General features: G+C 43.3%; 1 protein-coding gene across 15 annotated transcripts in view; it reads right to left on the bottom strand.

Moving 5' to 3' along the window:
- Positions 1-16,819, bottom strand: part of ULK4 (unc-51 like kinase 4) — a 571,537-nt gene that overhangs the window by 295,011 nt on the left and 259,707 nt on the right. For 13 of the 15 annotated variants that reach the window (XR_006222024.1, XM_042998368.1, XM_042998375.1 and 10 more), the window contains one exon: positions 8,638-8,686. The exons of the other annotated variants lie outside the window; for them this stretch is intronic. Coding sequence is in view for 12 of the 13 variants with exons in the window: in XM_042998368.1 (XP_042854302.1) it covers positions 8,638-8,686 (49 nt within the window). In the remaining variant the exon portion in view is untranslated. The remainder of the gene's footprint in view (positions 1-8,637; positions 8,687-16,819) is intronic. 15 annotated transcript variants of the gene reach the window in all.

The following is a 16,819-nucleotide window of genomic DNA, read 5'->3' as shown; positions in this document are numbered from 1 at the left end:
AATGCTAATAGATGTTTGTGGCTTTAATCGAAACTAGTAACTTTCTGCTGACATTTCCACTTTCTTTAAAAGTGGGTATTCTCAACTGTTTTGATCACAAAGAAACTATTGAATCCTACATTACTGGAGAAGTTTATGCAGAAGTAACATTCAGAGGTTACATCCTGAGAATGGGCGATCACTGATTTTACACTAGGCCCTCCAGGAATTCTTTACATTTACCACAAATTATTCTACTCCGTTCCCATCTACCCAAGGGGCCTAAACACAAGACTTTTGGAGTCAGGGGACTAGGCAATGCCTGATGACCACAGTAGGCATTTTATTTTTTAACACCAACCTGAACCCAGAGGTGGCCAATGGCCAATGGCCAATGACTGGGCATCTCCAGACAGTCCCGAGTCAGAAGTAAAATCAAATGGTGTCACCAGCCATGGCCGAACTACCTTTTGCAAGTATATCACCTTGGAGAACACTAGCTCGTCTTTCTATTTCATCTTCCCACCCATCACCAAGGGGAGAAAGATCGGCTGGTGACCACAGTCTAGGATGGATGGATCTAAGTGTAACAGCCCTGCCTCACCTCTCTCACGTGTTCATGAAATGAATCAACACATACTGAAAGGCAAAAAGCGGGAGGGCAATGTGCTGGGAGCAAATGAGGTTGTATCCAGCATGGTTTCTTCCCTAAGTGAAACTCACAACGTAACTGAGGATATGAGACTTAGGAAATCACCTACCACGGTACTAACCGACAGAAATAGAATGCAAACCACACGTTTTAAATGCTCTGGAAGCTGCCATAAACAAATAAAAAGAGATACATGAAACTAATAATATTTCACTTAGCCCAATATATCCAAACTATTATTTTAACATATCATATTAGAAAATTAATCAGCTACTTAACACTTTTTTTTTAATATGATATTTGACACTTAGAGCACATTTCTATTCAAACTAGCTACGTTTCAGGGCTCAGCAGGCCCTATGTGGCTACTAGCTCCCCTGTGAGAAGTGCAGGTCTCTGGGGGAAATGTAATCAACACACAGGCACTGAGATGAGTGAAGGCAGGGACTCCCATAAACACCCAAGATTCACAGACATCCAGACAAGAAAACTGTCTCTTCAGTAGAATACTATCTTTTCGCTTCTTTAAAATTTAATCCGGTGGTTTGGTTTCTCTGCTCCTCCCTCATCCCACTGTACCGGACTCCCTTCACTTGTCTGCTGCTCATTTTTACTGAGGTTTCACTCATTTCTTTACAAGTCTAATTCCACAACCAACCAAGGGTAAAAACCAAAAAATGCAAAAGCTACACTCCTGGGAAGTACAGATCACTTGTCTACTTCTGTGCTCTTTAACTACACTGTTTCCTTAGAGAGAAGGAAGAAGGAATACTATTTCCTCAAAGTGGGGCCCAGGATCTGGAGCAGAACTAACTAGACATGGGATGATAATAAAACTCGGGATTCCACTGGCTCTGGAGAAGCCATATGTAACACACTCCCAATGTGTGCCCTATGATTGGCCAAAGATATCCTAAGCTCTATTTTACCATTTTTTTTCCAGTGGACACAATATGTGGTATTTATCTTAATAAAGTCCATCTTCTTTCAAACCAGTTGGGCTACTTATGCAGAAACCAGTGACACTTCAAGCCAAGTTTGCTGATATAAGTTTATTTTCCTTAGCTTCCACCCATTTATTCTGGCTAACCGGCTATCAGGATACTGATCTGATTAGAGTGTTCAGTTGGTATATGGACAACTTCTCTTCATTCAATCCAGGGCCGAGAGATTACACCCTTGCCCTAGAGGGCTATTTTGCAAATACAAATTGATGACACAAGCTACCAAGAACAGATCCGTGCATATCCATTTCCTCCCCTTCACACACACACAAAAACACAACCAAGTACATACTTTTATGACAGTGCATGAGCAGTGTGTAAAGTCATCTCGTATACAACAGCTGGTTTTAGAGTTCCATTCTGCAATCTATAGAAACCCTGAATAGGGACCCATGCAAGTTTGAAGAAACAGATTTATCTCCTACATCCAGTAAGCACTCTTTGTGTACCTTTGAAAGTACCTTCCTAAGTCAAGCATTTTGAAATTTTAATCAAATCTTGTTTTCTACTTTAGAAATTCATGCCCATGTGCACAGCAGAATCGTATTAACAGCATATTGGACACAAGTGTGCAGAGTCTTAACCTCATAAGGAACCTGTCACTTTAACATACCCTGAAAGAACCAATTCACATCAGGTGGGTTGCAAGTAGAAAAGAGCCAAGTAATTTTAAAAGCCTGATGAATGCGCAGGACTGAAAACATTTCTTAAAAGTAATGTGGTTGCCAGTCTATACTACACTGGTGTCTCCATGATTAAATCCTCGCGGCTCCAAGGGTCCATAAAGAGACTCTTTCCTAAAGATACCATTGACTTGAAAGATTTACTCAAGCTTGCTTCAGCTGCTATCCTCAAGATTGCTAAAACAATATAATTGTCAAACTAGCGCATTGCTAATCCCATTTTTATTGTTAACATTTGCCACTGAAATTGCTCTTTAATTGTTTGTTTTGGAACAGGCACATAAAACATCACGACAGCGATATTTTGGCACATATTGGAAAATCTGCTATGAATAAAGATTTTTTCCCCAATAAAATACAGTTTGCCTATATTACTTGGTATCAAAATGATTTACTGAAGTAGGCCAAAACATAAACCACTGAAATAAAGTGAGGTGAGATTAGAGTTACAGCAAAATCCAGAGGCTGATTCATTCAAATTCATACTTAAGACACATTTAAAAGCAACTTCTACTCTTTGGAAAAGGGCAGAAGGGGAAAGAAGAACGCCTTCCATCCCGCTCAGCCAGCAAGGCGGCACTCGGATCCAAGCCGCTGGGTACTTCCGATGGTTCACATTCTTAAGAACCCACATTTGTTACACAGATCCAGACTGCCTTAGCATGCTAGGCCCTGAAGGCTGCGTAGGAAGCCATTTAGCTTAATCCAACGCAGCCTGCCTGAGTCTCCAGCCCCTACTCAACACAGCTGCCTCCCAAGGCCAAGGAAAAGGCAGGCCCCCCACCGAGGTGGGCCCCGCCAGGGAAGCAGTGCCCAGCTGCTGTGACAGCTCCTTTGTTGTAAGCCATCGCTATCTGGCTTTCCCCACCACTTGGCCTGTCCAGAGCTGGGAAACTTGCAGCTGGACCCCAGGATTAAAACCACTCTGCCCTGCTCTCTGCCCTGAATGTGGTGTTGGAACTCCTTAGATCAAACCTCTGAAACCGACCTTTGTGTCTTCTGTCTCCTTCCCCACTTTCAAAAGCCTTGCTGATGGAGATTCCAGCCCTCGACCAGTCTCCAAGTTTCCAGTATTATCCCATAACCCTGATTCTCTCCAAGGCCCCACCTCTATCTGAGCAGTCTACCTTCTCAGTGCACACAGTCCCTGCAGCTAGAGGCTCTAAACGATCTGTTTTTTCTTTAACTAGAGGATACCACCTGATTTTGAAAAGCATAAATTATGTGCGAAGCCAAGCAAATACGAAACCACCACAGTATAAAGCCTGCAGGATCTGGCTCCCCCTCCAGACTCCCTGCCTACACTTCTCCATGGTCTCTGGTCCAGGTGCATCCAAGTACTCACCTTCTCCTCATGGCAGCTCCCTCTCAAGGCCACATTCAAAGGTCACTACTTCTGCGAGACTCCTCTCCCTGCAATGAACACAAGATCCTCCCCCGGGATCCAGAGCATTCTCTCGCTCCCCATATAAAGCTCCTACACTGCTCCTGCCCAATTATGTGCTCGCACGTCGCTCTTCCTGCATTATGAATCCAGAGGGCCCAGATGTTTAGCTATCCAGACAGGAGGGAGCACTGTGCCTCCTGAGGAGACAGTTACAACTGGAAATGGCTTTTTTTTTTCCCTTCAAAATAATGAAGACTACTTTCACATGGTTATGTGCTTCACCAATTTTTCTATTTACTATAATTGACAATGTTACGTTAGTTTCAGGTGCACAACACAGTGATTTGACTAAGTCTCTACATTATCCTATGCCGTTCGCCATATGACACTATTACAATACCGCTGACGATATTCTTTACACTATCTGTGCTTTTTATTCCCATGACTTATTCATTCCATAACCGCAAGCCTATACCTGCCACTCTCCTTCACCCATTCTGCCCATCCCCCACACCCCTGGCAACCATCAGTTTGTTCTCTGTATTTATAGGTCTGATTCTGCTTTTTGTTTATTCATTTATGTGGTTTTTTTAGATTCCACAAAGCAGTGAAATCATATATTTGTCTTTCTCTGACTTATTTCACTTAGCATAATATTGTCTATGTTCATCCATGTTGTTGCGAATGGCAAGACCTCATACTTTATAGGGTTGAGTAATATTCCTGTGTGTGTGTGTGTGTGTGTGTGTGTGTGTGTGTGTGTGTGTGTGTGTGTGTTTACTCCCCACATCTTCATTATCCATTCATCTACCAATTGACACTTGGGTTTCTTCCATAGTTTGGCTACTGTAAATAATGCTGCAATTAACTCAGGGGTGCATGTATGCTTTCAAAGTGTTTTCTTTTTCCTTGGGGAAATACCAATTAGCAGGGTCATATGGTATTCCTGGATCGTATGGTATTTCTACTGTTAATTTTTTGAGGACTCTCTATACTGTCTTCTACAGTGGCTGCCCCAGTTTGCATTCCCACCAACAGTGCATGCAGTTTCCTTTTTCTCCACATCCTTGCCAACAATTGTTATTTCTTTTCCTTCTAGCTGTTCTGACAGGTGTGAGGGGACATCTCATTGTGGTTTTGATTTGCATTTCCCTGATGATTAATGATATTGAGCATCTTTTCATGTGTCTATTGGCCATCTGTGTGTCTTCTTTGGAGAAAGGTCTTTAGGTTCTCTGCCTATTTTTTTATTATTTTTTTTAATATGAAATTGATGGTCAAATTGATTTCCATACAACATCCAGTGCTCATCCCAATGGGTATTTTTTTAATCAGACTGGGGTTTTTTTGGTGTTGAGTTCTGTGAGTTCTTTATACATTTCGAGTGTTCACCCCTTACCAGATAATAATCATTTGCAAGTATCTTCTCCCATTCAGTAGGTTGTCTTTCTGGTTTATTGTTTCCTTTGCCGTGCAGAAGATTTTTATTCTGGTGTAGCCCCAGTAGTTTATTTTTTCTGTCGTTTGGCTTGCTTGAGAAGACAGTTCTAGAAAAACGTTGCTACGGCTGATGCCAAAGAAATTGTTGCCTCTGTTCTCTTCTCAGAGTTTTGTGGTTTCAGGCCTCACACTTAGGTTTTTAATCTATTTTGAGATTACTTTTGAGTATGGTGTAACAAAGTAGACTTTCATACTCTGGCATGTGGCCGGCCAGTTTTCCCAGCACCATTGGCTGAAGAGACTCATTTTCCCTATTGTATGTTCTTCCCCCTTTCGTCGCAGATTGACCATAAAAGCACGGATTTATTCCTGAGCTCTCTATTCTGTTCCAAAGATCTTTTTTGTGACAGTGCCATACTGTTTTGATTACTACAGCTTTGCACTGTATCTTCACCAGCGTGGCCCATACTTAAAGCTCTTTGTTCTATCTGCCTACGATCTGTACATGGCTATCTGACACGGACAGGACATCAAATTCACAACGCTGCTCCCTTCATCTTCACTCCCCTATAGGCCTACAGGAAAGACACAGAAGCTGCCTGCAATTCCTGCCCATAAGACAAACATTTGCTCTCTTAATGAGAAACATCTAGGAGAGGACGCATGGCTGGTAAGAACACACCGTATGAGGAACTCGAGAAAAGAAGGAAGTTACAAAGCCTGTATCAGACTGCAAGTACATCAAACAGAAGATGGACAACAGTTATGAGCTGAGAGTAGAGAAAAAAGTCATCAAGAGGTCACTGCGGACCACCAGCCTTTTCTACCGTAATGCGGGTGGCACCAGCCTTTTCTATCATAATGGGGGTGGGGGGCTAGAAGACACAAGGAGTGTCCAACACACAGGACCCTGCACCATCTTCCACGGTGTCTCTTCTGATCAAACTGTTGCCGAGAAGCTGCTACACGTATGCAGGGCACCACACTGGCCGGGGGGCTTAGACCCAAACTTAACGCAAGAATATACTGTGTTTCTGTGAAACCAGGAATTCCTCAGTTCTAAGATGCACCCATCATTTTACCAAGCACTAAGAAAGCAAAATGTTGCCAATTAAACTATGACATGGTTTCTCATTACTTAGAAAGTTCCTTTTATTTTTATTGAAAGAGCCCTTTTAGACATATTCGGACATATATTTTTATAATGCATCACTCTTGGGCACTTAGAAAAAGAAAAAGAAAAATGAGATGAATTAGTTAAGGCAATGACAACCAGGTCTCCTGGCTGAAAGCAATCGCAAAATGCCACTGATTTGGAAAGTACATCCCAGTTTCAGAAATGTTAAATCTGTTAAATGTTAAAATCTGTTATTAAAAAAATGCATCATAGAATCACTAAAATGCTATGTCATGTCTTGCTCAGTGATAACAGTTTAGAAAGGACAAGACAACTGTTCACAGGATAACTGCTATGAGGACATCTCACAGATTAAAAAATGTAATTATATAGAGGGAAAAACCTGAGATTATGCAACTCAAGAAAGACAAAAAAAAGAAAAGGGATTTAATAATTTAATAATGTTCTTCACAGACATCAAAGTCCTGTCCCCAAAAGCAGTGATTCCCAAATGTTGGGGTTTTTTTTTTGTTTTTTTTGTTTTTTACTTTTTAACAACAGGACCTCTTTTTAAAATATGATCCTCCAAGAAACCTGAGTATGGAGCTGTTCCGGTTAGGGGAAAGTATCATCCCAGACATGCCTGGGAGATCAGGACTCAGGGCTCAGGACTCAGGACTGGCTGAGATCCTCACCTGGAGAGTGGAGGTCACCTCTACCCACTCTCTACGACATGACAAAGGTCTAAACCATGGCATTAAGCAATTGACCATCTACCACGGTAAGATATGAAGCCTTGCTAGGTGCTCATTATACAAAGATTAATCAAGCACAGAGGAACTTTGGTAACCTTCCAGAAGGAATTTCCTAAGTGTGGATTTTAGACCTTGAGGGGACTGGATAGGATGAGAACTTTTCATCAGTCGCAAAAGGAGCTGCACTGACCTAAACAGGTCAGAAACACTCCTACCACAGCAAGGGGATGAGACACATCCCCACTTAAGGCCCACGGTAGCTCTAGAGCGCTCTCCATAGGTCTTCGACACCAGTCTCTTCAGACGCAAGCCCGATACGGCTGGGTTTGGACAGCTTTGGCTCTTGCCTATACCCAACCCACCTCAAACCGGGCAGCTGACTGCACCCGCTGCCCTCCAAAACAAATCCGATGCCGCAACAAATCAGCAAGTCACGTATGTACCCTACTGAAGGTGGAGACACACACCGGCCACTTGGCGAAGCTTAACGTCCCCATTAGACGGCTCTCCGTCTCCATGTTTCTTCCTCCCATTTTTCTCCACTTTTTTCTCCTGACACTGCTTATAAAATCTCCTTACTATTCAAAGCGATTCATTCCAGCCTCTCACTTTGCACATCCCCCTCGCACGGCGGCTCTGCGTCATCTCATCGTCACCTGAGCGCGCTTTGGAAATACCACCCACTCTCACCCCTTGTCCCCACCCAATCACATGGCTCAGCAAACCCAACCCACTCTCCTGAAAGGAAAAGGTTCATCTGTAGCTAAGAAAAGCAATGTTTTCACCATTTAGCCATTATCAACACACAACTTATAGGCTAACAGTTTTGGATTAAAGAAAGCTAATTTCCATGGGTACAGTTAGCAGACTATCACGGCTACTGCTCCATTAAAGACCAAGGGAGGTTAGGCCAGTCTGGCTGGGGACGTGTCTCCTCCTTTGTCCTTTCTGCTGTCAGTCAGCTTTGTAGGGCAAGTTTTTGGTAAAGGGGGATAACCCACTAGGTACAAGAGAACAGAGTGCTAAGGGCACTGTGTTACTGTATGGATTTCCAGCCTACTTCTCAAACCTGCCTTTAGTAATAAATAGGGATTTATCAGAAATGGGAAGTCAACTCTGCAATCCCATTTTATTCTCTACACATAGGAACCATAGGTGAAATGTTTTCTTTAACAGATGGTTTTCAATTGAGTAGCATTCTGTGAAGAGAAAAAAAGGTGTCTGGAGCTGTTCTACATCCTGAAGAACATAACTCTCTGGCCATAGGCCCAAAACTGCTGATCTGACTCATGACTACAACGTCAGAGGGATTCACAGCGAGCATCAGAAAATTCATACTGAAGCGTAGTGGTCATCCCTCTGCCCTTCCTCCACGAACCAACCTCAGATGAAGGACTTGTGACACGAGCGCAGGTGGTTTAAACAGTGTCCCTACACAATTTCAGAGCTGGACAGGAGCTCAGGCAAGGAAACTGAGGCCCGATAAGGTGAAGTGAGACAATGAAGGGCACAGAATCCTTCCGGACAGAGTCAGGGTTAGAACCCAACCACACAACGTGGCCAAAACCTTAACATTCTTAAAATTTCACTTGAATTTCAGGTACACGTTTCCCTTCTTACCAGAATTACTTCAAAAATGAGTGGGATCAGTTTGCTCTCTTCCACAAGTCTGTTAAAAAAAAATAAAAATAAAAAGATAAGCACACATTAGATAACTCGTATTTAAACTGCTGCCCTGATAAAGATTACCACAGCCCCCACTTTCATTGCTTAAGTTCTGTGCCCGAAAAACAGATGATTATATTCATTTTTAATACACTGAACTACCCCTATTAAATACAAGAAATATGGGGCTTCTTTGCAAGTGACTATTAGCTTAGCCTTACTGGTCTGTAGCAAGTAAAATCTCAAATAGACTGACATTTATAAATGTAAGAATTAATTAAAATTCACAACTCTCATTAAGGCTATGAAAATAGGCAACGCTAGCCGAAATAATGTAACCAGCCCTCACCGCACAGTTAAATTGTAAGTGTGCCACACTGTAATCTTTCATATATGCCTCATTAGCTATCTTCTCAGCACTAATGAATTAATGTATAATGATTTTTAATCTTTTACTTAAAAAAAAAAAAGTAGACCCTAATCAAGACTTTGGGACCTTTCCCTCATCAAAACTAGTTAATTATTATCTATTGTAACAAAAGATTTTTTTCATGCGATTTAAGAGAAAATAGCCTCAATTCAAAAGTAACAGTTCTTATTAAAACAACACTTCAGTCTCTAAATATTCCTTTGGTCTATGGCAGTAAACGTTTCTCTGTAAAGGGTCAGATGGCAAAGACTGTAGGCTTTGGTCGGCCACACAGTCTCTACAGCAACCACTTAACTCGGTCACTATAATGTACAAGTCATCATAAATAATACATAAATGAATAGGCATGGTTGTGTTCCAATAAAATTTTATTTACAAAAACAGGTGTGTGCCATATTTGGCCCATAAGCTATAATCTGTTGATCCCTCCTCATTCAGTTTTAAAAATAAATCAGATGCCTTCATTTTATTAGCATTTACTTTGGATGATAAACCACAGCACTGAAGATGAGCATGTTGCCTTCATTGTGGGCGTGTGCAGTTTGTCTGTTTCACAGAAATTGCCCGGTAGATAGGAAGGGAATTTATCATCTGGCCTCCCTCGAGCTTGTTTGTCTATGATAACACACTGCTAAAAGAGAAGCCTATGAGACACGCCAAAAAAAAAAAGGGTCGGGGTGTTTTTAATATGTGTTATGAGAAAGTGAGATACAGAAAGAAGTCCCAAAGACTGGAGCGCTTAGAAAGCCCCCAGTGTCTAGCAGAAGTAAATGCGATTACTTTTGCAGTTCCAATATACTAGGGGATAAGATTTTGACTACAGATATCAAACTCATGTACAGTCTCTCACTTTCCTGGGCAACTGAAGGCTCAGATGTGAGGCCAAAGCTCCCCACCTAATGCCTGGGCAGGACGGGAAATGCACGGACTCGAGACCACACACAGCCTCAGGCTGGCGCGTTCCCAGTCTACTTCCTCAGCTCCTGAGATGGTGACCATCCCTCTTCCTAAACTGTGCTTTAAAAACGTTTATGATCTTTAAAGAAAAAATAAATAAATAAATAAATAAAAAGGGGGGGGAACACATGGGTGGTTCAGTCGGTTAAGCGTCGGACTTCGGCTCAGGTCATGATCTCATGGTTCGTGGGTTCAAGCCCCACGTCGGGCTCTGAGCTGATGGCTCAGAGCCTGGAGCCTGCTTCGGATTCTGTGTCTCCCTCTCTCTCTGTCCCTCCCCTGCTCGTGCTCTGTCTCTCTCAAAAATAAATAAACATTAAAAAATTTTTTTCTAAATGTTTACGATCTATACTCTTATTAGGCCCAAGCTGAAACAGCTAAACGTATTTCTCAGAGCTGCCCTGGCACCCAAACCCACAAAGTCCCGGGGACACGGGCCCCACTTCTTCTCCAATGGAACCTATAGGTGACAGCTGCTTCTTCTACCCTGTCCCCGAACATTCAGATCCAGGAACATCTGCTCACAATACCAGCACCCTCCTGGCAGTATTTTTTTTTTAATGTTTATTTATTTTTGAGGGGGAGGAGGGGCAGAGAGAGAGAGGGAGACACAGAATCCAAAGCTGACTGTCAGCACAGAGCCTGATATGGGGCTCGAACCCACAACCATGAGATCGTGATGACCTGGGCTGAAGTCAGACACGCTTAACCGACTGAGCCACCCAGGTGCCCCTCCTGACAGTATTTTTAAATATATGCCACTACTAGGATCCATAACCCATTCTTATGGATTACAACTAGTCCTTCTCTGGGCTTTTGCACGATGAGCAGGCTGGCCGGGACTACTACTCCAGCCCCCTTCAACTAACTATCGGTTCTAACACGCCAGGCCTCACATTTTTCTGAATACCACCAACCACAACGATTGTTGTTCTCGGATCGGACTGACATAATTCAGAGCCACGTCTGGTAAATAAAAAGGGAGCTCAAGCTAAATAAAAGCACTTTTCGTTTTTAAAAAACACAACACTTCTATGACATTTTCCATGACTCATGAACTAAACCGCAAGTGTAAATTCCCAAAAACAACTTAGCCAGTCCGGAGCAAGGAGGGCTGCAAATGTTTACGAGGATCTAAGGCAGTGTCTTTTCCAGACTGTGGGCAGTGGGCAATAAGTGGGCAATAGGAGGAGTTCGCTGGCTATTGACTAGCATTTTCTTGATTAAACATAATAACATAGAGACTACCCAAAGCTGTCACATAGGGTGTCGTTCGATGACATTTCTGTTTCGGTTACAGGTCTACAGGCGTGTATACTGGATGGTGATGCAAAATGCATTTCTCTTATGTGGGTCGTAGTTAAGCATCTGAAATCCACAGATTTTAGACAACTTCGGAGACAATATTCACTTGCCTTCAATGTGCTCTTACACTTTGATTTTTAAAAATCTGTCTCTTCACTTTAACCACCTCCTCTCATACCACCATAGGCCCAATTAGTGGCTTGGGTCTCAAATGATCAAACCCTCAGTATGCTCCACGTAATGAAGCAAACTACTCAGAGCTTTCTTCCTTTAATTTGTACTCTGGAGAGCAGCCCCAGCGCTCAGGCCTCTGCAGACCAGGGAGGATGAGGCTTACCTCCAAAGAAAGCTGATGTGGCTGAATCCCCGGGAATTATTCAGGCAGCAAATCTTAAGTCATCATAATAGACTTCTGCAAAAGTCTATCCTCAGTTGGGGGATCTGTTCAGCGGTCAGTCACCATGATTTTAAATCACGAGTAGCGGGGCACCTGTAGGGAGGGTCTCCGTCGGTGAAGCGTCCGACTTCGGCTCAGGTCATGATCTCATGGTTCCCGAGTTCGGGCCCCTCATGGGGCTCTGTGCTGACCGTTCAGAGCTGGAGGCTGCTTTGGATACTGTGTCTCCCTCTCTCTCTGTCCCTCCCCCACTTGCATCTGTGTCCTTCTCTCTCTCTCTCAAAACTAAACACTAAAAAAAAAAGTTTTTTTAACATTTTAAATCACCAGTATCATTTTACTGCGTGAGCCTGTTACATCCCTACATTCTAAAATGATAAAACTTCTATGGTCTATGGACAACCTGAAGGACAGGAAATAAGAAGATTTATCTGGATTTTTTTTAAAACCAAAAACAAACAAAAAGAGATCTTTCTGAAATTATCCCTAATCTTCAAAGGACTATGAAGATATTAACTACATCACAGCATACTTTTCTTTCTTTATGTTAGCCCTCTTAAGCACACTGATTTTAAGTAATTCCAGATGAAAACTGAAATAAACTGCCCTCCCCAAAAGTAGTTCACTGGACCACTGGAAACAGTTTTTTGGGTTGTTTTTTTTTTTTTTTTTTTTTTTTTGGCAGGGACAGGGGGAGGGTTCAGGGACAGGCCTTCTTTGTTTTGCTTCTTCCCTTAACAGTACAATTTAATAATAGGTGGGATGTGCTTAAAGAGTTTTCCTTACAAAATTTTGACTCAGCAGATTCACCGGGATTTTGTATATCTGTTCATATTATTAACCAAGAGGGTGCTGTTTGAATTAGCACATTTTGAATACACTTAGGAAAACCTTTAGGATACATTGTTTGACATTCTGACTCCCTCCTGTACCCAAAGTAAGTGTTGGTTGCCCTTGGCATTGGGAAACTTCTTAAAAGTTTTATTTACTGATGCTTGACAGTTCAGGCTAAATATAAAATAAATTAGCGATGGTTAGATATAAATGACTAGGTGCAATTTAGGTAGGAAAAGTAGAAATAGGGAGATGCCTCTGCTTCTGTTCAGAGAGCTACAGAAGTGAGTTGGGCTGAATTTCATCCTTTTTTAAAAATATAATTCATAGTCAAATTGGCTAACATACAGTGTGTAAAGTGTGCTCTTGGTTTTGGGGGTAGATTCCCGTGGTTCATTGCTTCCATACGACACCCAGTGCTCATCCCAGCAAGTGCCCTCCTCAATGCCTACCATCCACCTTCCCCCACTCCCCTAGCCCCCATCCACCCACAGATTGTTCTCTGTATTTAAGAGTCTCTTATGGTTTGCCTCCCTCCCTCTCTGTTTGTAACTATTTTTCCCCTTCCCTTCCCCCATGGTCTTCTGCTAAGTTTCTCAAGATCCACTTATGAGTGAAAACATACGATGTCTGTCCTTCTCTGACTTATTTCACTCAGCATAGTCCCTTCCAGTTCATCCACGTTGCTGCAAAAGCTCTGTTAACATTTTTCAGCTTTCCTTTAAAACATAGAGACTATGTAGGGACGAACCAGGAACAAGAATTAAAAGGACCTGAAGTCCCCCGACCTACCCCACCATACTACTACGTATTCAGAGAAAAGAGGAGCCAGAAGGAGGGGAAGGAAAGGATCTCTGTCTGTTCTGGCTCATGTTGCAAAACAAAGCAAGTAGCCCCGACAGTGATTCGATGGGTCTGGGAGACACCAGGGTCGGTCTGTGGACCTGCACTGTCAGGTTCGCTCTCTGGCTTGCAGTTTTTACCTACCCACGTGGGTAAAGACAATACACACGAAGCAAGGACCAGAAGTCAAGACTCTCCATCTCCATGGTTGGCCGTATCCATCGGGAACACTATCCATCCCCCCCCCCCCCGCCACCCCCGGAGGGGTTCTCCATCCACTGTCCCTGCATTTTAACAATCCATGTTGTGATACAGACCTTACTTAGTGCTAGAGATTTTTTTTTCCCTGAAAACGATCTCAGTGCTCAATTATGACTAACACCATTGAGCATGTGCCATGGGCAAATCTTATACACTCAAAATCTGTGCCTTCAAACTCAGAGTCAAATGGCTTAGAGACGCAAACAGAATTAACTTCTATCATGGATGTATACACAGGTGACAAGAGAATGGACCTGGGGAAAACCCAGCGAGCCCAGACTGGTGAAAAGAGGTGTTTATGAGCCTTGAAAGAACTGGCCGATTCAACTGAAGCGTACCTACGTGGAAAGGGGGAGCAGGAGGGACGGGGCAGTCTAAGTAGTGAAAAGACAATGTGCAAGATAGAGCAGAATGATGCAGCCTTGAATGTCATGCCAAGAACTCTGGGTTTTATCTGGGTTTTATCTGTAACCAGAAGACTGGTTACAGGAAGTTTATGAAGGATTTTAAGCAGGAGAATGACACAGTAAGATCTGCTGTTCAAACTCCAATCTGACAGTAATGGGGGAAAATGACTGGGGGGAAGGAGTGCAGTCTAGAACATTCCTACTCAAAGAATGGTCTGCAGACCAGAGCCGGCCTACAGACCATCACAGGTCTGGGACAAGACAACTAGTGAAATTTGAAAGACTGAGTTTCTGTGTGTTGGGATAAGAACTTTGCAGCAGTATACAAAGTGACCCCACCAAAATAGGATGAAAACCAGGATATTTGCATAGCCTCAAAATCGTTCCCCACAAAGACATTTACGTTGGAGAAACCTGGCAGGCACCACCTTAACCAAGGGAGCACATTTCACGTCACTAGAAATGAGACAATGACATCACGTACGCCCTGATACCGTGCACTGAGGAGGACACACCATCGCTTCCCGGGTACTTCTGCCAAGACTACAAACCCCAATCTAATCATGAAAAGTGCCACGCCCAAATTGAGTGGCATCCTACAAAGTTACTAACCAGTGCACTTCAAAAGTGTTAAAGCCATAAAAGACAAGAGTGAGGAGCTGTCCCCAACTGGGACAAGTTGGAAGAACTTAGGAGAAGCCTAAATGCAATGTGGGACCCTACGTGACACCCGGAACTAGAAAATGGACATTAGTGAGAAAACTGGTAACACTGGAATAAGACATGCAGATAGTCAATACTATTATATTAATGTTAATTTCCTGGTTTTGATAACTGCTACAGTTCCATAAGATGCCAACATCAGTGGAAACTGGGTGAAAGGCATAAGGAAATTCTTTGTACTACTTTTATAACTTTTCCGTGAGGCTAAAAGTATTTCAATATTAAAAGTTTTTTTGTGTTTGTTTTGTTTAGTTTTTGCTTTATGGCTCCCAAGTGCTCTGACTCTCCTCTCTTGAGAAGTGGGATCCGTGTCCTCTCCCCCTGAATCTGGGCAGGTTTGGAACTGCTTTGACCGATAGCGCAGCATGGAAGTGACACTGTATGACCTCTGCTTATATTCTGAGTGCCTTTGTTAGATTTCACTTTCATCATATTTTCTGAAAATATTTATTCTGGTTATCTGTTGCCGCATAAGAAACGATCCCAAACTTAGCGTCATAAAGCAGTAATTACTTTAAGATGCTAGAGAATCGATGGGTCGTGGATCTGGACAGGGCACACTGAGATGACCTATCCTTGTTCCCTGATGTCAGCTGGGAAGACACAAAGGCTCGGGTGACGAGAACAGCTGGGGGGGGGGGCCGTAGGCATCTCGAAGCCTTCTTCGCTCACACGCCACATGAGGTGACTCAAGGAAGGCTCGGCTAATTCTGCCCACTGGATCACCTACTGCTCTCCTCTCCAAGTGGCTTGGCCTCTCACAGCATGGCAGCCGGGTGCCGAGAGGGAGCACTGCTAAACAACCGTGTGGAAGCTGTCTGGGCTTTTCTCCCTGGTATCATCACTTGCACTGCATTCTCAATGGTTACAAGCCCGTCATTAAGCTCAGCCCAGCCTCAAGTGGAGGAGAAACACAGACAACTCCCGATGGGAGAGTGAAGGAAGAGCATGTGGGATGGGAGAGACTTCTGTAGCCATCTTTGTAAGACTCAAGCCGCCACTGCACTGGCCTGTAACACACTGAAATTTTAAAAACGGTTTCTTCACCACAGACAGCGTGAGTAACATTAGTTTAGAACCAGAGAGAACAGTTGATAGGCTACTACAGCAATCCAAAGGATCGTAACAGGAGCCTCGGGAGCCTCGTATTTGTTTTCTATTGCTGAATAACAAATTAGCACAAACTTAGTGGCTTAAAGCAACACCCATTTATTAATTCAAAGTCCCGTAGTCAGAAGCCTAGCTCAGCATGGCTGGGTTATCTGCTCAGAGCACAGGGATCTGGAACTGACTTCTCCTTTGGAGGCCGGGGGACGAGGGGATATGTTTTCAACCACAGTCCTGTGGACAGAATTCAGTTCCTGGTAGGCCTGAAGTCCCTCTTTCCACGCTGGCTACCAGACACAGGTCCCTCTCATATCCTACAGGCCACTCAACATCCCTTGGCACATGGACTCCCCCAACTGTAAAACCAGCAAAAGAGGACTCTCCTCCATGTCAAATACTTCTCGAGCTTCAAATCTCTTTGACTTCCCAGTCTCTGACCTCCAGGCTGGATTTAAACGACTCCTGCAATTAGTAGAGCCTAGCTGGATGATCTCCAGACTTTACGGCCAACTAGTTTTGGCCCTTAATTACATCTGCAATATTCCATCACAGCGGCATTGAATTACTGTTTAGCTGAGTAACCGGGAGGAGGTGTGTATATACCTTCTGGGAATCTTGAAGGCCGTCTGAAAATTCCGACCACCCCAATTTCACCTCATTCTTGCCTCCTTTTTAAAAGCATAATTCAGGAGTGCCTGGGTGGCTCAGTCGGTTAAGCACCTGACTCTTGATTTCAGCTCAGGTCACGATCTCACGGTTTGTGAGATCAAGCCCCACGTCAGGCTCTGCACAGACAGCGTGGAGTCTGCTTGGAATTCTCTCTTTCCCTATTTCTCTGCCCCTCCTCCACTCATGTTCGTTCTCTCAGAGTAA

The sequence above is a fragment of the Panthera tigris genome, chromosome C2 (genome assembly GCF_018350195.1).
Source record: "Panthera tigris isolate Pti1 chromosome C2, P.tigris_Pti1_mat1.1, whole genome shotgun sequence".
Lineage (NCBI taxonomy): Eukaryota > Metazoa > Chordata > Mammalia > Carnivora > Felidae > Panthera > Panthera tigris.
This window is presented reverse-complemented; position numbering and strand designations above follow the sequence as displayed.